The sequence below is a fragment of the Lepisma saccharinum genome, chromosome 29 (genome assembly GCF_977018435.1).
Source record: "Lepisma saccharinum chromosome 29, izLepSacc3.1, whole genome shotgun sequence".
In the NCBI taxonomy this organism is placed as follows: Eukaryota; Metazoa; Arthropoda; class Insecta; order Zygentoma; family Lepismatidae; genus Lepisma; species Lepisma saccharinum.
Genome location: NC_139257.1, coordinates 40,591,287 through 40,617,260, shown reverse-complemented (window position 1 = coordinate 40,617,260; position 25,974 = coordinate 40,591,287). Strand labels below are relative to the sequence as shown.

At 37.4% G+C, this 25,974-nt stretch overlaps 1 protein-coding gene across 1 annotated transcript in view; it reads right to left on the bottom strand.

Annotated features, from left to right (window-relative positions):
* Window positions 1-2,218: 2,218 nt before the first annotated feature.
* Window positions 2,219-25,974, bottom strand: part of LOC145981602 (formimidoyltransferase-cyclodeaminase-like) — a 92,766-nt gene continuing 69,010 nt past the window's right edge. Inside the window, exons 7-10 of the mRNA XM_083114964.1 lie at window positions 20,842-20,983; window positions 18,693-18,854; window positions 16,099-16,281; window positions 2,219-2,762 (exon numbers count right to left, since the gene is read on the bottom strand). Of these exons, the coding sequence (XP_082971090.1) occupies window positions 2,559-2,762; window positions 16,099-16,281; window positions 18,693-18,854; window positions 20,842-20,983 (691 nt within the window). The 3' untranslated portion in view covers window positions 2,219-2,558. The remainder of the gene's footprint in view (window positions 2,763-16,098; window positions 16,282-18,692; window positions 18,855-20,841; window positions 20,984-25,974) is intronic.

Here is a 25,974-nt window from a genome sequence, read left to right as displayed (position 1 = left end):
GGTCCCACGTTCGATCCTCCTTGGGAGGTATTTCTTTTTTAATTCTCCTTTTATTATAAACAAGAGCATGGTAACATTATTTGTAATAGCAGTGTATAGTGGCTACATTGTTCTGCATATGAAATTTATAAACAAATAAATGATTTGACACGTTCAAAGGGATATTTTCATGTATAAGATCGTGAATTATGATACTCTAACGATAACTGTGTACTGCTTCAAAGACATTGAAAAATATTAATGAAATAACTATTTATATTTGTGCAATACAGGACGTACTAATTTTACCCCTTTTACCACTCGAGTTCAATGCAAGGATACATCCGCAAATATCGAATGAAAAGTTATCATCATGTGCAATTCTCCATTAAATGTTTTCGCCGAGTCGTACTACCTTCGTTTTCTCTGTTACAAACAAGTATTGTTTGCACATTACATGTAGGAGAAGAGTTGCATCTACATTTCACATTGGTCAGCTCCTTCTACTTACTTTCAGGAGCGAAAGCTTATATGGTAGTGTTTACCGTTCAGGACTGTCAATCTGATGGTCGTAGGTTCAAACCCTTCCGTTGGCAGAAAATTTTCGTAAGTTTTAGACCTATCCCATTGTGTTCATTGTCCACGCCGTCTGAAACGGAATAATTCAGTTTGGAATTAACGATGGGGGGGAGGGGAAATATTAAATTACAAAATGTCCATTTCAACGAACCGAGAAGTGGACAAAAATTGGATAATTCTTATAAATATTAAAATTACATTCATGCTTTTAGTGGTATAATCGCAGGTAAAATCAAAGATCTTACATGGAAGATTTTATCTTGCTCTGAACTAAGCCAAAAGGTATTTCGCACCGATCTAATACATTCTCCAATACATTTCAAAATGTTATTGAATGTTTCATGTCGACAATTTGACCAATGCATCAATTCTTGACGCTGAGACGATATTTTCTGCAGCTACCTCTTCTCTTCAGTCTCTTCTGTTCTTCTCTTCTCCTTCTCCTTCTTCTCTCCTCTCCTTCTGCTCTGCTTTTATCACACACCGCCTTCCCTACTTTTCTCGCATCTTATCTCCATCCCACTCATCTCCACTCCTCGTATCTCCTCTCCAGTGTTAGATTTCCGACTCGACTGCACTTTTCTCCTCCTCTTTTCGTTCTTCTCTTTTTCTCTCCTTTACTCTACTCTCCACTCCCCTCTTCACGTCTCGTTTTTCTTCTCTTTTTTCTTCTTTGCTCATCTCTCCTAGAATCTTTTTCCATTCTCCTCACTACATCTTCTCTCCTCGTCTATCCTCTCTTTCTTCTCTCCTCTACTTTTCGTCTTCTCCTTTCGCTTTCTCTTTCTCCTGTCCTTTGTCACCTCTCGTTTTCTTTCACCTCTTTTCCTTTCTGTATATATCATCAGCAATGAAATACTAGAAAACCTGTTTTTTTTATTTGCGAAGGAATTTTGTCACACGAGATATTTTTAATACTTTATACAATAATACTTGTTTTTATTTCTTTCGCGTATTTTATAAATATCTATTGTGCATGTGGCAACCCTGAAATTGAGCCTAGCTCTACACGCAACCCACCAACGCCTTGTGTAAATTGGGTTGCCTAGTTTAAAATGTCGTTGTCCTAAAACTTTTGAGAGACACTGTGCAAAATACACACTTTACTGTAACCCGCAGTTCTTGGAACGTAACAATTTTCCTAGGCACAACACGTAGTATGCAGAAGAGTAACATGTTTGTTACGATACACGAATGGCGTCAAAAGGGGGATATGTATGTTACGACACACGAATCAACTTGTGAGAATGTTTGTTTCAAGCGTCAACTTCACGTTACAATTACTTGAGAACTACTTGACGTATTACAATGCAACAAACGCCATTCTTAATGATTTTTTCCGTACTTTCAAATGAACTGAAAATAAAATGGGGTTTCCATTAAAAAAACTAAGTTTGTGTTGAAAGCCGTACTTCCTTACGTAGTTGAACGTATTGTTTCCACTAATTTCATGAGACCCCCTCATACCTATATATCAGAGAAAGAAGTTTTTCAATATTTATTGTTGTTCATGAAATATTTCCGGTGGTAATTTTAGGTGACTCACCCTGTGTGTGTGTGTGTGTATAGGGCTCTATATATATATATATTAGTTTATGATAGCAAATTTATGGGGGAGAAATGTTATTAATATTAAAATTGACCGTCTTCATAATTGGGTAGGCTATATATTTTGGTCCAGTTTGCAGTAAGAGTACCAACATACACTGGAAAATACAAAACGGAACATTTTCAATAATAAATTGTTAGTTTACATCTTTTTTGTTCACTGAGATTCATTTTGGGAACTATAATTGAACAAGAATAAAATGGAAAACAGTTTCAAGTTTGTTTAAAAGACAATGCTAGCAGTATTAATACAAAAATATGAACAAATTGTTCCTGAAGTAAAAATCAGTCTTGGCATTAATCTCAGTAAATGGCACATATTCCAGAGTCCCTTGCTTTAATTTATGGAGAATCCTCCATCATTGACTGCATTGTTACAGACTCGCATGATCTCATAAGGGAGTAGGACAGTTTTGTCTCTCTCGTCCACTGAGTATAGAAAGAACATTCTTGCAACCATCGCCTGCCACAATAATGGCTTCTTCAATCTCCCTCCTGATTGTTGACTTGTATGCTTCATCTTTCACGTCCTTCAAGTTGATATTCGCATTGTAGTAGGCTCCCCACACGCTGGTTTCAAGGCAACGTGCTCCTACCTGCAAGAGATGGGAGAACAGGTTACTTTCGATGTGCGCTCATGAGAAATTTCCAAAGAGGAGGTCAAAATGGATACAATTACATCATGTTTACGCCATGATAAACAAAAGTGTTAAAGAGAAAAGTGAGAAATGTTTAAGAAGAGGTCAACAGTGAAAGGAAATGAAGTAAAGATTCTAGATTCAAAAAGAGGAACAGACGAGAATAGAAGATAAATGAATGAGCCACCAATGGGAAACCAAAAGAAGAAAACAGAAGAGATATAAATAGGGCTCGGACGTTGAAGGCCTATAAATTGCCAAAAAAAGACCTATAAAAAGACCTTAAAATATCAAAAAATGACCTAAAAACGAAAACAAGGACGTATAAATGTGATCCAAATTAATTAATAACTTCAGTTCTAATTACATATTTAATGAATATGCCCGGCACCTCCTTATCTGACTTGTTATCTGTTCAGGCGCCAGCTGTCTGGTCGTATACACCGTGCTGAAAGCTTCAAAACAAGAGAAAGTTGCCACTTACAGCTCGATCTTCCAGACAAGTTACAGTTAAAGGATCTTGTACAGTCACGGACACTTCTGGGTTGTAACGACCTTATTGAAGAAGCACTGAAGCAAGCCATCCATGTCTGACCACCAAACGCCTTGTTACTAGACAACCCAACCAGCATTGCAATTCTGCGGCTTGTATACCAGTCACGGGTATACATCTCTGTAAATTGAGTAGTGATGCCAAAGAGAAATACGAGATGAAGATTGTCGATCGTAATGTCTCGTGTTCTCGACATTAAATAATACTCGGTCCACGTTACGTTCCATTATTTAATGTTGTTTGGGAACGAACCTGACGGACTGGGTTTATATTTTCACTCCTTGCATTACAGTAAATTCCATATTTTACAATTATATTAATGCTTTGAACGAAAATAATGTCCAGAAAAAAACATCGAACACACGTTCACACCATTCTTCTCACACACATGCACGTGAAAACAAACAAACAAAGCTAAGTTTTAACTTCCAAGTGAATTTCCAAATAACAGTAAATGGAGAAACACGATGTGCGAAACATGGGATTTTTCACATAAAGAATGTGTCTATTTGTGACATACGTGGTTTCTATTAATAGACAATGAAACAATTATGAGAGAAATGAACATGCATTTTCGTCTTCAGGTGTTGAGGAAGGAAACAGACTGACTGGAAAAATGAACACATGGTGTTATTGATAGAGTGTTGGTTAGCGTACAGAGCCTTCATCAGTGAGGTCTAGGTTCGTTCCCCACCAAGGACAATGTTTTTATTCTTTTCTATTAGTGAAGAAGTATATAATATTGTTTCCTAGGTCTTTTGACGAAAGGATACACATCAAATTTGTTCGTTTAATCTGTATTTTCATTCTTCTAATAAGTTCTCTATCACAAGGGGATATAGAGATTCTCTATCTAGGCGATGGATATCTTCTCAATGGTTCCGTAGCTACGATTCTCCAGTCCCTTCCACCCACTTGTCTTATTTATAGTATTTACTTCATTCATATCAACTCACGAAATACCATGAATCTAACGAAAACAGTTAGAACAAGAAACACACCTCGCGTCGAAGGTTACAGACTGGAGTTCTGGCTTTTTTTTTTTTGCGAGGGTGATTATTCTTGTGTGTCTGTTTATCATCTTTGTCAAAAACAATTTTCCTCATTATTGCCGTGATTAACCTAGGGAGAGACCAAAGCGACTGAAATAACAAAAGTACAGAAAATGCAAGACACATCTGCCTAGGCATGTTATATCTTGGGAATTAGCAATCTGAAAATTAACTTGCGTTTCAGTCGACTACTTGCGAAAGAGTTTCGTGTTGTCTCGTTTGGAGTGTTGGTTATCGTGTCGTACTAGCATGCGGGCAACCCGAGTTCGAGCCCAGCGGAAGGAAAGGTTTTTTTTGTCTAATTTCATCCAACCTTATTTATAAAACTGAGGTTTCTGCAAAACCTTTTGAATTGCATGCCACTTCGTATGTTGGTAATCTGAAAGCAGCAAAGATGAAAATTTGATGTTCCGAAGCGACGATGTATTTGTGTATGTGTTGAAAAGAATCAGTTATTTATTAGCGAAAAACATGCAGCCACGTGATCATTAAGAACGCTTCCTAGTTGTCAGTGCTAATATGGGAGTAGCTACAGTCTGTCAACACACACCAACTTTCACGTTTCCCGTAAAATGATTACCTTTCCACGTTTCAAAATCATGAGTGCTGTCTAAAGCAATACTTTGATACTTGAGTTTGCATGTTCGAATCTAAGGTAATATGAAACTTTTTTTCCCCAGCAAATGACATTGAAACCATTAATAACTGTTTGCAATGTGATATTGATATCATATATGGAAAGAATAAAAATGGAGAATTTCGCTTAAAACAACTTATAAATAGGGAGCGGAAGTTGATGAAATGTCATCTTTTTCCTGACATCTCGGACACGATGCCCATTAAATATACACAATATTACACTTCATCTAGAACCCAAAAAAGGTAATTTTAAAGTGCATGTTTTTGCATTTGTCAGGTTTTAGGTCATTTTCCCCGATTTTCGGCATTTTATCGTCATTTTTCTCAATACTCGGTATATTGTTTCATCATATTTTGTCACTTCTTTAATTTTGGGAATATTCTTGAATCATTTCACCAAGGTAAATATATGCCTATATATATCTGGCAGGATTGCAATTTACGAGCAAAAGGAAACTGAACTGGTGACAGTCTTTTTTGTGCAGGGAGAAACCACTAGGTGTCCGTCTGGGGTAAACTCAGATTTAAGAACAGATAAGGAGAGGCTGGAAATACCATATCTAGACCCTGTTTCCATTGGAAATCCTCATTGCATATTTTAATTGAATGTGCATGTGCTATCATTTGGTGCCCTTTTTTTAAGCAAGATTGCATTTTGTTTAATTTCATTTTCATTTCAATTTTTAACCTGAAACTAACAAATTTAATGGTCATTTTTTTCAATTTTTTAGGATATTCTATATGTCATATACCTATATTTTTTAGGTCATCAACTTCCGTTCCCTACTTATAAATATATTAAATTATATGAATACCTGATGTGAAACGTACGATGCACGATCAGAGAGCCTGATTGTTGCATTGAAAACTGCAGAGAACAATGACTGACTTATGAACAGTGAAAGGTTTTTCCATGCTCCAATGGGATTTTATTTATAACTATAAATAAACAAGGGAGAAGGACACAGGTTGGTATGATGAACTAAATTGTAATCTAAAAGTTGTAATTGAAGAAACAAAACACGTTCACGGTCAAAAATAGGGCATTCAATTTCAGGCACATTACACTAACTGAAAAAGTATTTTCAAAATTATTAGTATCCCCGTTCTTCACCTTTTTCTCAGTTGTCACACATGTCAATTTCCTCTATATTCTCTGTATTCTCATTGGGACAAACACCCACATCCATGCCCGAACCGAGTATTGGTAATGTCGCACGCTAGACAACAATTCCTGAGGAAAAGTTTGATACGCGGTTTAGGCACAAGTGGTTGGAATCCAACTTAAAAAACTATAGATCCAGTTTTCTTACTGTGCATAAAGTGGACTTAAAAAGAAGGAAAAAATCGAGGAAAAGCGCTTGAAGGTTTCGATGAGGCGAAGTGGTCAAGTGGCCCCGTGGTAGCGGATAAGTTTCGCGTAAAGATGGCTTTGAGTTCGATTCCCGTTCTATTGCTCTATTTTTTTAAATAACTCGAGCAACCAATTATTTCATTTTATTTAATAATTTATTGGAGTAAAAGTTAAATACATTTTTACTTTATTTTTGGGTGGAAATCTTTACTTTACCATTTCAAATTTTATTTGTGAAAATTATTTTTTACGATAGTTTTTTTTCACATTTCTCATCATTTTACAATAATAATAATAACCCATAGCTCTACAGCCCGTGAGGGCCTTGACTTACCTACCGACTGCTGGTCTCCCTCCCACACTGTTCCTCCGTCACCTGGTGTAGCGTGGAGATCTTAGACCAGTATTGGGGAGACGTGTGGTCAGCCCGACGAACCCCCAGCCGCATCATTTTACAAACATACTCAATAAAATGCTATCATTTCGAGAAAATGATCCAGAAATACATATAATACTATTCACAAGAAATAATCGTAATCGTTTGGAAAACAAAATTCAATTCAAAATTCAACAATTCGCACAGCAAATAAAATAAGGATGTTCGCAATAAATAAATTGAAATACATAGTCGCTCGAGTAAAGAAAAAAATTTTGGCAATGAAACGGGAATCGAACCCAGTATCTCCAGCGTGTCAAACTAACAGGCTACCACCCTTTTTTTTTTTAAAAAAAAAAAAGGAAATACCCCCTACACGGAGATATCCCCCACCATTCACTCTTTTTCTCAATTTTACACTTTTTCAATTCTTACATTTTCTTTGTTTCTTATCAGTCTTATCTTGCTTATCAGTCGACATGACCTTGTGCCTGCAGAACCAGCACACTGAACTGAACGAAGATATTTTACGTGATTTGTAAGCTGGAAGAAAACATGCCACGCGTTACAACAGACAGAGGTTTGTCTTCAGCTTTGGAACAGACAAACCACACTAGGCATACAGACAGAGTATAATGTAAGATAAAAGGAAATTATTTCTCCGTCTCCTCACACTGCCAATTTTATTGCCATTCTTTGGAGTTATTTGACCACAGAAACGGAATTATATTATTGAAGTCGTATCTCGTGTGCAGGCTTGGTTCAGTATGCTGACCAGGTTTTCTGACAAAAGCAGGACGAGCTACCCAAGAACAGTAATTGTCTATCTTTTATATCTGCTTCCTTCATCATCCGGTATAAGAACATACCACAAATGTGTAAGATAACTATTGCTAATTTGGTAACTTGTCTTGCAGTTGAATTTCAGTCATGAACAGCTGCAAAGAAACAAGGGATTTCCTTTTTAAGGATTACACTGAATAATTGTTATTTGATTAGGAAACTAAAATGACTTCAGTATTCCCATGCAGTACACAAGAGATTCTAAACACACCCTAAAACATACTACTGTTCGTTTCAACGTATTATTTCAACAATCAAGATACAAAATAAAGGGCATGCTCAAGAAAAATTATGTTTCTTTGATTATCAAGTGCATTACGTGGTTGACATCAAGTTTGGATTTTCCGGTTATCCAAATATTATTAATTTTGAAAATAGTCTTTCAGTTAGTGTAATGTGCCTGAAATTGAATGCCCTATTTTTAACCGTGAACGTGTTTTGTTTCTTCAATTACAACTTTTAGTTTACAATTTAGTTCATCATACCAACCTGTGTCCTTCTCCCTTGTGTATTTATAGTTATAAATAAAATCTCATTGGAGCATGGAAAAACCTTTCACTGTTCATAAGTCAGTCATTGTTCTCTGCAGTTTTCAATGCAACATTCAGGCTCTCTGATCGTGCATCAAGTATCCACATAATTTAATATATTTATAAGTTGTTTTAAGCGAAATTCTCCATTTTTATTCTTTCCATATATGATATCAATATCACATTGCAAACAGTTATTAATGGTTTCAATGTCATTTGCTGGGGAAAAAAGTTCCGTATTACTTTAGATTCGAACATGCAAACGCAAATATCAAAGTATTGCTTTAGACAGCACTCATGATTTTGAAACGTGGAAAGGTAATCATTTTACGGGAAACGTGAAAGTTGGTGTGTGTTGACAGAATGTAGCTACTGCCATATTAGCACTGACAACTAGGAAGCGTTCTTAATGATCACGTGGCTGCATGTTTTTCGCTAATAAATAACTGATTCTTTTCAACACATACACAAATACATCGTCGCTTCGGAACATCAAATTTTCATCTTTGCTGCTTTCAGATTACCAACATACGAAGTGGCATGCAATTCAAAAGGTTTTGCAGAAACCTCAGTTTTATAAATAAGGTTGGATGAAATTAGACAAAAAAAAAACCTTTCCTTCCGCTGGGCTCGAACTCGGGTTGCCCGCATGCTAGTCCGACACGATAACCAACACTCCAAACGAGACAACACGAAACTCTTTCGCAAGTAGTCGACTGAAACGCAAGTTAATTTTCAGATTGCTAATTCCCAAGATATAACATGCCTAGGCAGATGTGTCTTGCATTTTCTGTACTTTTGTTATTTCAGTCGCTTTGGTCTCTCCCTAGGTTAATCACGGCAATAATGAGGAAAATTGTTTTTGACAAAGATGATAAACAGACACACAAGAATAATCACCCTCGCAAAAAAAAAAAAAAAAAAAAAAAAAAAAAAGCCAGAACTCGAGTCTGTAACCTTCGACGCGAGGTGTGTTTCTTGTTCTAACTGTTTTCGTTAGATTCATGGTATTTCGTGAGTTGATATGAATGAAGTAAATACTGTAAATAAGACAAGTGGGTGGAAGGGACTGGAGAATCGTAGCTACGGAACCATTGAGAAGATATCCATCGCCTAGATAGAGAATCTCTATATCCCCTTGTGATAGAGAACTTATTAGAAGAATGAAAATCCAGATTAAACGAACAAATTTGATGTGTATCCTTTCGTCAAAAGACCTAGGAAACAATATTATATACTTCTTCACTAATAGAAAAGAATAAAAACATTGTCCTTGGTGGGGAACGAACCTAGACCTCACTGATGAAGGCTCTGTACTCTAACCAACACTCTATCAATAACACCATGTTTTCATTTTTCCAGTCAGTCTGTTTCCTTCCTCAACACCTGAAGACGAAAATGCATGTTCATTTCTCTCATAATTGTTTCATTGTCTATTAATAGAAACCACGTATGTCACAAATAGACGCATTCTTTATGTTAAAAATCCCATGTTTCGCACATCGTGTTTCTCCATTTACTGTTATTTGGAAATTCACTTGGAAGTTAAAACTTAGCTTTGTGTGTTTGTTTTCACGTGCATGTGTGTGAGAAGAATGGTGTGAACGTGTTCGATGTTTTTTCTGGACATTATTTTCGTTCAAAGCATTAATATAATTGTAAAATATGGAATTTACTGTAATGCAAGGAGTGAAAATATAAACCCAGTCCGTCAGGTTCGTTCCCAAACAACATTAAATAATGGAACGTAACGTGGACCGAGTATTATTTAATGTCGAGAACACGAGACATTACGATCGACAATCTTCATCTCGTATTTCTCTTTGGCATCACTACTCAATTTACAGAGATGTATACCCGTGACTGGTATACAAGCCGCAGAATTGCAATGCTGGTTGGGTTGTCTAGTCACAAGGCGCTTGGTGGTCAGACATGGATGGCTTGCTTCAGTGCTTCTTCAATAAGGTCGTTACAACCCAGAAGTGTCCGTGACTGTACCGTACCTGCTTCAGTCGTTCAAAAATGTTTTTCTCTCGTTACAGGGATGGTTCAAATATATTTCTTCCTTTCTTTTTTTATTCCTTTACTACAGAAAGGATGGTTAAGAGGTGATGAACTGATGATGATTCGAATTGAGAATGGTCAGTAAAAACGTTGTCGAAAGAAGGTGAAGTTGCAAAAAAAAAAGCCGTTAAGACCTAAAAATAGGCTAAAAAATAAAACCCACCTTTTTCTAGCCTACAATGACCAAAAATGAGCATATATTATGTCGGGCCTCGTTATTGGACACTAGGAGAAATAAAGGATTTTTCCTCAACTTACGAGCCCTAGATGTAAACAAACGATAAAGAGGCATACGCACAGAGAGAGGGAAATTATGAGAATCAGAGAGATGAAAATGGTAGAAATAAGAGAGAAGCAGAGAGGAATATAAAATATAGAAAAAGAGAGATAGAGAGGGAGAGAGAGAGAGAGAGAGAAATGAAAATAAAAGAAAAAATATATCTAATCTTGTATTAATTAATAAAGTAAATATTTCATCATATTTCAAAATGTCTAACTTTATTTTTGTTGGATTCATAGCCAATCTTAGACCATATTTGCCCCCCCAAAAAAAGCTGGCTTTTGAGGAAACAGGGCTGGCGCCTGAATGAGTCTACCCCTGGTCATATGTATTACATATTTTAATGATGTTATGTATTAGCCTTGTAATTCAATGAGAGATAACATCTTGTTTACTTTTTCGCAATTGTCCAATACGATGAGGAATCGTAGACAAGCACACCCGTCCACAGAAAGAAGTGGATTTCGTTTATGAATTTTTATGATACCATTTATATTCGTCCTTTTTTGTCTGTGGAATAGTATCATTACTGTGCTCTAGTGTTATGTATTGCTTACTATTTATTCCACGAAGAAAATCTAAATTTAAGATACAAGTCGGATTAAAAAAAAACGATATTATGTGTGGATGTGCAGCGATATTCTACATGGCGAAATAATGTAGCGTAATAAGAAAAAATGAGACTCGCTGTACTAGAGAAATCGATTCTAAATTGAGTAGTTAACGAAGGATGGTGTACGACGGCGCCCCGAACATAGGAAACTTACATGGAAGCTTCAGACTATCATTTGATCCTGAATTCGAGACCGAATGAAGAGTCGTGTGAGACAGCATCCTGAACTCTCTCTCTCTCTCTTTCTGGCTCTACAGCCCTTGGTGGGCCTTGGCCTCCTCCACAATCAGCCTCCATTCCAATCTATCATCAATTCTTCTCCTCCATCCTTTAATCTTCATTGTCCGCAAGTTTGCAGCTACGTCATCTATCCATCGAAGTCGTGGTCTGCCCTTTCTTCTTGCGTGGTGAAGCTTTTCTTTCAACATTCTTCTTGGCATCCTATCGTCCATCATTCTCTCCACATGCCCCAACCACTTTATTCTCTGGGCTTTGACAAATCTCACTATATCTTGGCCTTTTATTAAATCATCTAGCTCTGCATTATATCTTATTCTCCAGTCGTCATCTTCCCTCACAGGTCCATATATCTTTCTTAATATTCTTCTCTCAAATATTCTGAGGGCATTTTCATCTGACAGTTTCAAAGTCCAATTATCTGATCCATAAGTGACAACTGGTCGTACCAGTGTCTTATAAATTTTAAGCTTTGTATTTCTTGCGATCAGTCTATTTCTAAACAACTGCATATTTGCAAAATATGCACGATTGCCTGCCTGTATTCTTTCCTTTATTACTTTACTCATATCATTATCACTATATACCATTGTCCCCAGATATTTAAAACAAGGAACTCCCTCAAACTTATTATCTCCAATTGTCAGATCTTGAGGTGCTCTTCTGCTCTCAGAGTTAGACATTCTCATATACTTTGTATTTTTTTCATTTACATTGAGCCCTATTTTTATTGCTTCTCTTTCCATTTGCTCATAGATTTGCTTAAGTGTTGTTATTGTTCTAGAAATGATTGTAACATCATCTGCATATGCACATATTTGACTGGATTTTCCAAATATGGTTCCCTTTTGATCAACTACATTCATTACTTTGTGCAATGCTAGATTAAATAATACTGCCGAAAGGCCATCCCCTTGTTTCACTCCTGTATTGAATTTAAACTCTTCACTCAGTTTACTACAAACTTTCACTCGTGCCTTAGTACCACTCATAGTCATTCTTATTAGTCTTATTATTTTGATGGGAATATTATACTCTTCAAGTACCTTAAACAGTTCATTTCGATTAACACTGTCAAAAGCCTGCCTGAAGTCAACAAATAAAAAATGCAAATCCACATCATGTTCATAAAACTTTTCCATCATCTGTCTAATTATAAAAATCTGATCAGTAGTGCTTCTGCCAGGGCGAAATCCACATTGGTACTCTCCCAGTATATCTTCTGTGTAACATTTTATTCTCTCACTGATCAATCCTGACAAGATCTTATAGACCACACTAAGAAGTGTGATGCCTCTGTAATTTCCGCATATCAATTTATCACCTTTCTTATAAATTGGGCATATTATTCCAGATTTCCATTTATGTGGCATTGTTTCATTTTCCCATATCATTACAATCAATCTATGTATTGCTGCCAACAATGCGTTACCACCAAGTTTGATAAGTTCAATTATCACCTCATCCTCGCCTGGAACTCTATTATTACTCATTTTCTTCATTACAAATTCAACTTCTTTAATACTAGGTACTTGTACCTCATGACCATCCCTATTTTGTATATTCCTATTATACTACTCTTCTTCTTCTTGGTCTTCCACTTTATTCAAAATCTCTTTAAAGTGCTCTGCCCATCTATTGAGTATCTGATTCTCTTCTACAATTACTTTCCCATTCTTATCCTTACATACTTCTATTCTTGGCTCAAATCCTATTCTCATTCTATTTATAGCTCTATAGAATTTTCTTATTTCACTTTGCTGATTTAGTTCTTCTATTTCTTGCATCTTCTTTTTATACATCATTTTCTTCTTTTCCTTGCATACCCTATGTGCTTTCCTTCTTAGTTCTTTATACCTCTCAGTATTACTTCGAGTTTCCCTCTGTAGCATTCTCTCTCTAGCTTTATTCTTCTCATCTATAACCTGTATGCACTCTTCATCAAACCACTCATTCCTTTTAGTTTTCTCTTCTCCAAAAGTTTCTTGTGCTGCCTCCTTTATCACTCCTTCTATTATTTCCCATTCCTCCTCAACCACTCGAAGTCTGTTATTCTCTTTCTCCTTCAGTTTACTCTGTACCTTACTTACATATTCACTAATTACTTCTTCGTCTTTCATTTTTTTCATATTCCACTTCTTTCTCTTGGCCATCTCGTTTCTTTGCACCGCTATCAATTTTTCCCTCATTACTAATTTTACCAGGTAGTGGTCGCTATCACAATTGGGCCCTCTGCAGCTTCTCACGTCAATAACTGATGAGGCATGACGTGCATTAACCAGTATATGATCAATCTGGCTTACTGTTCCGTTAGGTGCCTTCCATGTTCCTAAGTGAATTCTTTTATGTTCGAAACAGGTACTTGTTATGATCATGTTGTTCCTGACAGCAAACTGGCAAAGAAGGTTCCCATTCTCATTGTTTTCTGCATGGAGAGTATGCCGCCCTGCAACTCCTTGTTGATTCTTGTCCTTTCCTATCTGAGCATTAAAGTCGCCCAATACGGTTACCATATCATACTTTTGGATCTTTCCACATGCTTGTTCCAGATTGTCATAGAACTCTTCTTTCTCGTTCTCATCTTTCTCTTCTGTAGGCGCATGTGCATTCATAATTGTTATGTTTCTAAATCTTCCTCTCAACCGTATTCTACACATCCTTTCATTAATTGCTTCAAATTCCATAAGACTTTTATTCATCTTTTTGGTTATTATAAAGCCTACACCGAATTGTCCGGTCCACCTCTCTGGTCCACTATAAAATAATGTGTACCCTGGCTTATCAATTCTTCCTTGTCCCTGCCATCTAATTTCCTGAAGTGCAACCAGATCATACCTAAATTTTAATATCTCGTTTGACACTTCATTCATTTTCCCAGGTCTTAACAAAGTCCTGACATTCCATGTTGCAAGTGATAAATCATTAGTCCGTAAATATCGCCAGGTTCGAATTCCATTACGTCCATCCATCATCCGAGGCTGTTGCATTGGTTTCACAACGGTTTTATTTTTTTCCAGGGTGGGGTTGTCGGCCCCACGCCCAACCCCCAACCTGGAGGACCAGGATTTGTATAGGGTTTTCTCCCCTAGGTAGGTTGGCATTAGCGTGCCTTCGGAGTCCTTCCTGCCCCTCGGTTTTCTGTCAGGGTTTCCTTCCCTTAGCCTTTGGGGATCCCTACCCTTACTGTAAGGCAGCAGTAGCTGAGCTTATTTAGTGGCGGCTCTCCTCGCCACATCGCAGGAATTTCTTCGGAGACTTGCAGCATTTACCGAGATGCAGTTGCCACTCCACATCTCACTGCCTCCTCCAATCCTGCTGCTGCTTGTCCGCGACTGTTTCCAGCTAGCCAACATATCTGCTGGCCGTTCCCCTATCCGCAACCTGGGGACGCGCCTGGTGGCATGCACCTCTGCCACTGGGAAGGTAACCCTGCCCAGGAGCATCCTGAACTAAGGATAGAAAAAATTACCTGAGAGCCTCAAGCTATCATTCGACCCAGAATTCAAGACTCAATCAGAGGCGCAACCACGAATTTTTGTCGGGGGGAGGGGGCAAGTACTAGGATTAACGTACCAATAATAATAATAATAACAACAATAATAATGACATTATTATTATTATTATTACTAGTGGTAGTAGTAGTGGTATCAAAGATGCATCCTCATAAATTACGCAAACAGGTGGTAGAAGTCGATGCTAAAGCATTTGTTTGGAACAAATTATTTGAAAAACTATTTGAAAAACTTTTCAACACGTTCATTTTTACATTAGCTAATAATGGAAACCAAGCACACAAACTGTATTTTTGAATGGCAGAAAATGAATGATAAATGCATTTCGAAGTTAATTCTTTTTGTACATATAACATGTATAACTTTCATGTACAATATGTTTTACACATAATGCAACATGCTAACACTAAATTGTGTACCTTTCAATTTTTTTTACAATACATATATGCAACAGTAAAGGTATAGTGCTCCCCTGTGCATAGCACCACGCCATGAAGGCGTATAGGGGGTGTGGGGGTAACGCCCCACACTTTCTTGATCCGGTCGTGGGTGGGGGTGATGTGATCAGCATTACGCCCCTGACCGTCTTTACCCCCCAGGGTTTCCCCCCGGTACCCATGTTATTCGACGCTGGGTGGGCACCGGGGCCGCTTCCATCGTTACAAAAGTTCCCGGATTTGAACCGGCCGGGGATCGAACCCGGGACCTTTAGCATGGTAGTCAGACGCGTTACCGACTGAGCCACCGCGTCATTACAAGAAAACAAACACAATGCGAGTGAAGCGAGCAAGAAAATTTTTAGATCCAAATTTTGAAACTGAAAACAATATTGATTTAATAGGGCGCAAATAATTTCACTGGACGCTATAGCATTCTCTATTTTACAACTTTTTTCATTTAGATCACTTGGCGTCCATGGCCGACTCCCGTCGCCCCGTAGCTACGGCTCGGAACTTGACGACACTGAAAAACGCAGAGCAAGAACATTTTACGAAATGTATTTTTATTTGCATAAAATTTGAAATCGAGGGGGGGAATGCCCCCCTTGCCCGCCCTGTGCTTGCGCCACTGGACTCAATGAGAGGTCATCGGAGATTGACTTCACGTACACTTACCTCAATAGTACTCCGGCAGTTTGTCTCTTTATACAGCATATATGCAGACGATACAATTCCATCTACAGGTGTATCAATATACGCTGTATAAAACACATCTTATTACTAACTTCGTTGACCCCGTACCTGGAGATCCGACATGGTTCCAATGTTCCCGCACTGAGCCAGCTCGGCCATCGTAGTCCAGGTGGTGTTCACAGTCCTCATCAGTTGAAGAGGGACAGAAATAGACTTCTTGAGACCCGCTTGGAGGGCAGACTCTTTCGCAGTCACCTCTTCTGGTGTGCTCTTCGGGAGCTTCAGTGCTTCCTGGAAATTACAAGAGGAAGTAACAAGGGCCCTCGTAGGATTTTTTCTCGGGGGGGGGGGGGGCAGTTATAGAAACTTTTATTATTATTATTGCTATTACTTTTGTGGTTATTATTATTATTATTATTATTATTATTATTATTACATCTACTACTACTTATGTTTTTCTTTAAATTACATACATTTGTAATTTCCATATTCCGTGTATCTATATACAATTTGCATAACTGTATACTTAACATTAATTCATGCAGGACAAAAAGCTGTTTTTTTATAGTTAGATAATAAGCGTAAAATAGACTTCTGTATAAGCTTTAATGTAACCCTACTTGAAATAATAATAAAAAAGTAAAGTGCTCCCCTGTGCTTTGCACTACGCCATGAAGGTGTATCACGGCCGAAGGAGGGGGTGATTTGATCAGCACCATGCCCCTGACCGCCTTTACCTCGCAGAATTTCCTCCAGGTATATGCGACGCTGGGTGGGCGCCGGAGCCGCTTAAACAGGTGGTAAAAAGTCCCCGATTCTCCCCCGCCGGAGATCGAACCCGGGTCTCTCGCATGGTAGTCACACGCCCTAACGATTGAGCTGCCATGGCATTCATAATAATAATAATAATAATTTATTTAAGTGATGGGCGCGATTTGACAACGAGGTGCATCTCAAAATTGGTTATACAAAATTACAGAATTGAATACATAATTATAAAATAATGCAGTGGATTCTACAATCTTATACATCATCATAAATTCAAATTGTATGTTTCAACATGATCAGCTACTAAACCTCTGGCCTTGTTTAGGCATGTAAGAATTGAGATATTCCTCTTGGAATATCTGGGAATTTTATAAGATATATTATTCAAAAAGTGTTCACTGTCTATTCGGAAAGTTAAGATCTTCTCTACAAAATTTATCCTTTTCATTTTTCTTCTTTCTTCTAAGGTAAACATATTCAACTGTGTTAACCATTCAGAGTAATGTCGGTCATAGTATTTTTTCTCAACTTTGTGTATAATACAACCTGGTAAAAAGTTTTTGAGCTGATTCACCGTTTTGAAGGTGACTGGTGGCTGTCAGAAACCATAATTTATTAGCATATTCAAGAATAGGACGAACTATCGTTTTATACAGGAATATTAAAGTATCTTCTTCTTGAAAAACTTTCCATGAGAAAAAATTTCTGAAATGTGCTCATCAAATATAAGAGTATATAATAATAATAACAATAGTTGCTGTAACTTACTTCCTGTAAGTTACAGAAAACAATATTTCTTGTTACAAAATATCGCTACGATTTCTCCATTCGAATTTCATTAACTCCTGCCCGAAATCTCTGCAGGCGGCCTTGCCAAATAAGCAAATGGTTTGTGTTACTGATTCCTGAGGTTGGTACCATTGACTTGGTTCGGGACTCAGAACTCTACACAAGACGTCTTGAAAGGAAGCGAGAACGGGATCTAGGTGTCCCATTTCTATTGCCGGCGACTTTACAGTGTTTTCACACCCTATCGTACCCAAGGTATTGGGTAAGAAGTTACAAGTCTTATGTTATTCTTAACATAGCAGGAAGCAGAGAAAGGAATGCGGAATAAGCAATTAGGCAAACGTTAGGTTAGTGACTTGAGAGGCGGCTGTGGAATGAGCGTTGGAATCGTGAGGGAGCGAGATGATTTGGCGAGAATAAGGACTGCGGATTGTTAGAGAGAGAAGGGAAGTGAGAAGCGATTATTGGACAATGGTGCGTGAACAGATTGAATTCTGACAGGGAGGTCAGACATGTGACAATTGAGAGGACAAGTGTGGAAATAACCTTCATCTATTTGTGAGGCAAGTATTATCCTCTTCTTACCAATATCCATATCGGTTCAGTAACGGAGAGTACAGAAATCCAATTATTGCACATGTGAATTATTTTGCCATTCCTTGGAACGTAACCTCTCGCATACATTATACTTTAGGATAATCAAGTGATAACCGTCTGAAAGATGAATAACTACATCACCCAATCGAAGGTTTTTGGTTCGATCCCAACGCAGTTTTAACATTGCGTTACGACATTGTTTGGTCCCAACAGACAGACTGACTCGACAATAGAAATAATTCATTTTCAATTAAGCTAGGATGTGGTAGGTCGTGAATGGTATGGAAAAAATAGATTCGATTTTCCAGTTGCCAAAATATCGACAGATAACTTTATTCATTCTCGCACTGAGATTCATACGGGTCGATTTAATTAAGTTGCATCTAAATTCTATTAAGTATGTCTTATCAGTTCACCAAAATGTTGTCTATATAGCAACGGAAGCCAAATTGTCCAGTTTGGAAGGACATACAGATGGAAGGACACAACCGTGGCAGTTTTCAGCTTTGGCTGCGTACAAACTGTGCAGTACCTTAAAGGGCACTCACCATATAGTCCGTAAAAGCTGCCGTATCTGCGTCCACCATTGGAATTAGGGCCTTCATGGAGTGATGCATGACGGGAATCAACCGCCTCATAGTGCCATCCAAAGCATCCCATTGTTTCTTTCCATAGGTCATTTGTCCCACCATTGTTCCAAGTGCAGCACCCTGAAAAATGAGGAAGAAATATATACATATAGCACATAGAGCACTTTTGTTGAATTAGTCTGCATGAAACAGCATGCAATATTTATAATCATTTAGAGGCCATGTGAAATTTTGAAATGCTGGCTGGCATTGTTTATTTCTGAGATTACATAAAAGATCAATGTTGGGGGGGGGGGGTAATCTGTGGCCAAAATAGGGGAAACATAGGGTGATGCTATCTCCCCAGTTACGAAAACGATCACAAAACATCTCCCACTAGAATAAATTGCATATACATTCCCCCAACCCACCCATTGCCTTTTCTCCATGTTCATCCATGCAAGCATCCCATCAGCTCTCCCAAAATGATACACACATTTAGCAAATTAACAGTATAACTATGGTATAATTGCAATAGCAATTAAAATTGTTAAAGATTTTTGAATGGTGCTGATATAATCGTTTAAACACAAAATATACAAGAATCGACAGTGAGAAACTTGTCTTAAAGAATAAAGTTCCTGATAAGTGCTTAAATTTCTACTCATTCTAAAGATTTGCTGTGGAAATCTTTCTTTTTCACCTTACCAAATTTCATATTTTTAGTTGGAATGGTTTCCGAGATAACATTAAAAATGTATCAACTATCGACTTTCAATTGTTTGATTCCTATACACAGACAAGTGTGGCAGTATGTTGCTTTAAATTTATATTAGCTAGATCTTTACATTTGGTACTTTCTGAAATATTGACATATCACTTTCGATTGATTAATGTCTTCCTACTAGTTCATTTATGTTGCATTGAACTATTATTTGGTAAGTCTATTGGTTTTCCACATTTTGTCTTTGGTTTGTAGTTCCTGGAATATCGATTGTTGAAACAGAGAGATTCTTAGATGATTTACCTGAAGATTAACCTAAAATTACTCGTGATCATGTCATTTGCTGTCTTGCTATTTCTATATTTGAGTAGCATTGAGCTTCTCGCCCATTATGGTGTTCTGAAACGCCGTGTGGAACATTCTATGATATGATATTTATTGATATTGATACGAGCCCTTCGGCTGTGCGTATCCTACAATATTGTTATATAAATGTTAAACATACACCCCATTGATCATACATTCAGAAACATTTATATACAGAAATATTTGGAAAATAATTACATGTACATATATAAATGGCAATTTGGTCCTCTTCTAACATTTGAGATTGTTCATTATCACTAACTTTACAACACTGCAATACACGCTCCACCAGAGGCGTCTCGTGAACGCATGCTGCGCATGCGTCAATTGTGGGAAAAAGGACAGCTTGCTCTGCGACGACATTCATGAGCATTTCTACATTCTAATTTCTTCATATAGGAGAAGTATTTATTTTACACGAGAGCGCTCAACTAAGCTTATATTACATTTCTTGGATGTGAAGTGAAAGAAAGTAATAATTCTTTTCCCACAATTGATGCATGCGTCACTTCACATCCAAGAAATGTAATATAAGCTTAGTTGAGCGCTCTCGTGTAAAATAAATACTTCTCCTGTATGAAGAAATTAGAATGTAGAAATGCTCATGAATGTCGTCGCAGAGCAAGCTGTCCTTTTTCCCACAGCTGACGCATGCGCAGCATGCACCGCATGCGTTGACGAGACGCCTCTGCGCTCCACCTATGCCTGAGCCACTAGCTGTTCCGTACCCTTCACTTTCACTGACCCCTTGCATCATTTTCCTGCGCTCCCTCCAAACTGCATGTAAATAGGAGCCCAGGGCTTTGATCGAACATTCTATGCGAGAAGTCAGGAGGTTTCTAGAAAAGCTAATTCGCTCTCGTGCCATTCCGGCTGTCGTCGTGAAGTTCCGGCACTCCTTGTAGAGGTAAACGAAATGCAAATGCTGCAATTTCCCAACGCACGGCGGTTCGGAGATACACGGAATGTTCCACACGGCGGTTCAGGGGCCGACAAGGTTAATGTTGTGGGCGAAGTTGAGTGATGAAAACATCTTACCAATGCTCCGATTAGTGCAGCAACAGAACCTCCTCCAGGTGCTGGGGAGCGAGCTCCTACTTCAAGAACGAACTTCTCTACTGAAAGGTTGCCCAGCGGACCTATTTTCGAATCCGGTAATCTATATTCTATAATTCTTTGCCTGTAAAGAAAAAGTGCACGTGTTACGTACCCAATAGGACCAAGTAATGTGAATAGTTTGCCAAAGACGAATAGAGATGGCAGCACCAGGCGTGCAAGGTTAAGAATTGGCATAATATATGTGAATAACTTTATAAATGAGAACAAAGCAAATTGGAAAGATGAAAAACAATAGAATATATTATAAGAAGACAAAAAATAAATATGAAAGAAGTAAATTAATATATATATCTTATAAATCAAATCAATGATCACATGTAAGTTAATATGAAAATTAAGGAAGTCAAAGCACTGATACAAGTTTGTGTCTTTGAACAGATATTGCATCTGTATGATTGATTTACCATTCCTATAGGGGAAATTTTGTTTACATCAGTGGCGAGCGCGTTCTGATCGACGCCCCACAGCACTTTTTGGTTGCGCAGTTTAACTGTAGCAACTACTTGGATGCGCGTGTAAATCGTTTGCACCAAGTATACACTCTGTTGTACCTAGTTAGTGGTGGCGCGTTCCAATTGCAGCCCCAAGGGAGGATATTAGTATTATTCCCAAAGCTTGGAGGAAAAAGTTGGAAAAGGATAAAGGCATTCGTTAAATAGTCAAAACCTAAATTGAAATCCAGAGGGAAGTTTACAAAGAAGATAAGAAGGAAGTCCCGATCCAGAACGTCCATTGAGAAGGAAGTCCAGATCCTCCATATCAAGAAGGAAGTCCAGATCCTCCATATTGAGAAGGAAGTCCAGATCCAGACCGTCCATTGAGAAGGAGGTTACGATCCAGACCGTCCACCAAGAAGGAAGTCCCGATCCAGAACGTCCATTAAGAGGGAAGTCCAGATCCTCCATATCGAGAAGGAAGTCCAGATCCAGGCCGTCCATTAAGAAGGAAGTCCCGATCCAGATCTGCCCATTACGAAGGAAGAATATTGAGATGAAAATTGACTGTAAACGAGAAAATTATAGAAGAATGTAGCTTATCATGTAAAATTCTTACTCCATGTATCCTGTGTTTACATAATATATTCGTTTAAACTTCTCCATTGGAAGGCATCATGTCTGGTTTCGTTGTCTACAAAGAACCCTACCCTGTAGATAAGCTAGCTGAGTTTTAAGATTAAGGTTTATGTACCTTTGCACCAAATGAAGGTAGCATAAATAAATGGCGACCAACTTTTGGGGCTAGAGAATTAGGAACCAGACAGCGAAGAGAGAAAGAATAATTGAAAATGGAGGAAAAGGATAAAGATGGAAATGAGAATGGAGAAGCTACAATGAAGGAAGACGGAGAAAAAAGAGAAACTTTCATTTGTTGCGGAGAGGAAGGAAACAAGGAAGAAATTATTTTCTGTGTCACATGTAAGGAAATGAAACACTGGACGTGCGAAGGAATAAGAAAGGAGAAATACATAGCAATAAGTAAAAGGGAAGAAGATTATACATGTAAGGAATGCAAGAAGGAAAAGCTAAAAGAAAAGCAGAAGAAGACAGAAGAAATAAACTTGATGGAAATGTTCCAAAAGCTGGCAATGCAGATAAATGAAAATAACAGAGAATTGAAGAAGTTTCATGAAAGTAATAGAAAGTTAGAAGAAAATAACAAGGAAGTGAAAGAAAAGTTAGAAGAAAATAACAAGGAAGTGAAAGAAAAGTTAGAAGAAAATAACAAGGAAGTGAAAGAAAAGTTAGAATAAAATAACAAGGAAGTGAAAGAAAAGTTAGAAGAAAATAACAAGGAAGTGAAAGAAAAGTTAGAAGAAGTAAGAAATGAAAGCAAGAAAATGTACGAGAAAATAACCAAGACATGTGAAGAAAATAGAAGATCATTGGAAAAGAAGATAGAAGAAACAACACTGCTAATTGAAAACAAAAGCGTGGATATAAATAGGACGATCGAGGAAGAAGTTTCAAAACTTAGAGAGGAGAATATACACAGAACCGACAGTATGGAAAGAAAAATTGTTGAAAATAAATCGCAAATAGAAGCAGTATCTTCTAGAGTGGATGCAAATGAAAGCAAGATAGAGGAAGCAAAGGTTCTAATGGAAGATAGAAGCTGGGAAACACGCAATAGAATGGAAAAGGAAGTTCTAAAACTGAGAGAAGTAAGTACGCGGGAACTGCAAGAAGTTCAAGAAAAAACTAGCAGTATGGAGAAGGACATTGCGGAAAATCAAAATAAAATTAATGAAGCAGATAAGAAAGGAAAGGAATTAGACAGAAAATTAAATGGGGCAGTGTCAAAGATAGAGAAGACAGAAAAGAAAGTAGAAGAAGTGGAAAGAAAGTTAGGAAAGCTATTCATCAAAGAAGGAAACATAAATCCTAGGTTTCGAGAAAGTGAAGAAACGAAGGTTAAGAAAGAGCTGAGAGAAGAGAGTTCAAGCGATGAATCGACGACGGAGGAAGAAGAGAAGCATAAGAGATATAGAATAGCGGGAGGTCACAAGAAAAGGAAATGGAAGAATAGCGAAGATGGAAGTAATAATGAAAGGCTCTTAGACAGATTGGAAAATGAATTCCCGAGAGACGAGAACTATAGGACCAGGATACCTAGGCCACAAGAATTGCAGCATCTTCCAAAATTCAATGGGAATATATCTGATAAATGTCCCAGAAAGTTTTTAAGGGAACTAACAACAAATGTCAGACTTATGAGGATCCCCGAAGAAATGATTTTGAACGTCATAGAGACATGTTTTGAACAGTCGGCAGCAGGATGGTATCAACTAAATGAGCACAAATTTAGAAATTTTAAGGAGTTCAGCCGAAAATTCCTGAATTACTACTGCAGTGAAGACATAAAGGAAAGGCAGCTAGAAGCATTAAAAAGAAGATATGTAGATTGGTCAAAAGTCGACAGCCTGGAAGAACATACATGGGAGACCCTTAGAAGCTTCAAAAACCTAAAGGAAGGATGCAGTGAAGAGGAGTTGGTTAAACAAGTTGTCCAAACATTGCCATTAAGAATACAGAGAGCTATAGCAGCGGTTAAGATAAAAGAAGTTGATGATTTGATTGAATATCTAAGAACCGAAGATGTGCTAACAAAAACTCAAAATTCCTGGAACGATAAGGAAGGAAGATTCTATGGAAAGAGGCAACATTCAGAAGAAGAAGGGCGCTCAAAACCAAAGTTCCGGAGACAGGAATTTGATGTAAGAAGAATAGAAGTTAGAAACCAGAGACCAAGTGCAGAAAGAAGAGACGTAGGAAGAAACAATGGAAGATATGAAAGAAACATAGACTCTGTGGAAGAAAGTGAGAGAAACGATGATAGATATCGAGGAAATTGGAGAAACGTGAGAGGCCGAAATAATTTCCGAAGATACGGAAGAGGAGGAAATCAGCGATGGAGGAACATATATGAACAGAACGAAAGAGAATACCGAGTAAGTGTGCCCAATGAAGAAATGGAAAGAAGAAATGCACTTTCGGATGTAGAAAAAGACGAAGCCATAGAATTAGCTAGAAATTATTGCAATAACAGAAGAAGATTACAAGACAGACTACGGGAAGACAATGGCACAAGAAATGTAGACTTTAATGATGAGAGAAGGTTTCCGGATAGATTGGTGGAAGAAGATCGCCAAAACGCACAAGATATAATGGCAAACAGATGAAAATGTAGTAATATAGTTAAACTGTAAATCGAAGTAAACTATATGTAAATATTTGTAAATAGGAGAAATTATAATTGATCAAATAATCTATATAGATAAAACAGAAATTTTGTTCGAAGAGGAAAGTATATGTTGAGAAGTTAAATAGAGCCCAAAAGATTATTCAGATAAGAGACTCACAAGTTCACTTGAAGACACCGGACAAGGATAAGAATAAAATTAGTCATCGCAGTAGAAAATGGAATTAATATAATAGGAATTGTTGATGGGGATATGAATCTCCAAGGAATAAGTTTCATTGACGGCTCAACCTTACCAAAAAGCTGGATATGTAACGCCAATGGTTGAACAACGTTTGAGAAAAGTAGACTGGACATGATCTACGTTAACGAATGGAAGGCGAGAAGACAATTAATGTAAATGCATATGCTAGGTGTTCCTATGAAAAAGCAATTGTGAAGCAGAAAAATGTGCATTAAAAATGAGAATCTTGTGTACAAGACGAAGAAGTTATGAGACATGTGAGTTATAGAAATGAATAGAGAAAATGAAAGATAATTATAATGCATATGTCAATGATACATGAGATAAAGATGATGCACGCAAGAATGTCCCAAAAAAAAGAGACAGAAGAAGCGAAAAATGTGCTATTTGAAACGTAGTAATTCATTTATGAAGAGCCTAGACCATCCATAATATATGTTTGTCATTTCCAGAAAAAGACTGAGATCTTCCGACAAGAAAAGAGTTGAGTGTTACAGAAACTATAAAAATAGAGCATCTTAGGACAAACAAACATGCCAGTTCCTGAAAACAAAGCAATGAAACAGAAGCCAAACAAAGATGCTGCGAATGCTAAATATAGTTTGTGAAAAGGAGAGCGGTATATACATAGTGAGTTTTGTGAATCCAACATGAAAATTGAGGAAGATTGAAGAATAAATGAAGAAAGGAAGAAATTTAGGAAGAAGAAAAATTTTTCTATCTTCATATTTTTACGATGAAAATTTTTTATGGCCAACGGGGGGAATATTGTGTTACGTACCCAATAGGACCAAGTAATGTGAATAGTTTGCCAAAGACGAATAGAGATGGCAGCACCAGGCGTGCAAGGTTAAGAATTGGCATAATATATGTGAATAACTTTATAAATGAGAACAAAGCAAATTGGAAAGATGAAAAACAATAGAATATATTATAAGAAGACAAAAAATAAATATGAAAGAAGTAAATTAATATATATATCTTATAAATCAAATCAATGATCACATGTAAGTTAATATGAAAATTAAGGAAGTCAAAGCACTGATACAAGTTTGTGTCTTTGAACAGATATTGCATCTGTATGATTGATTTACCATTCCTATAGGGGA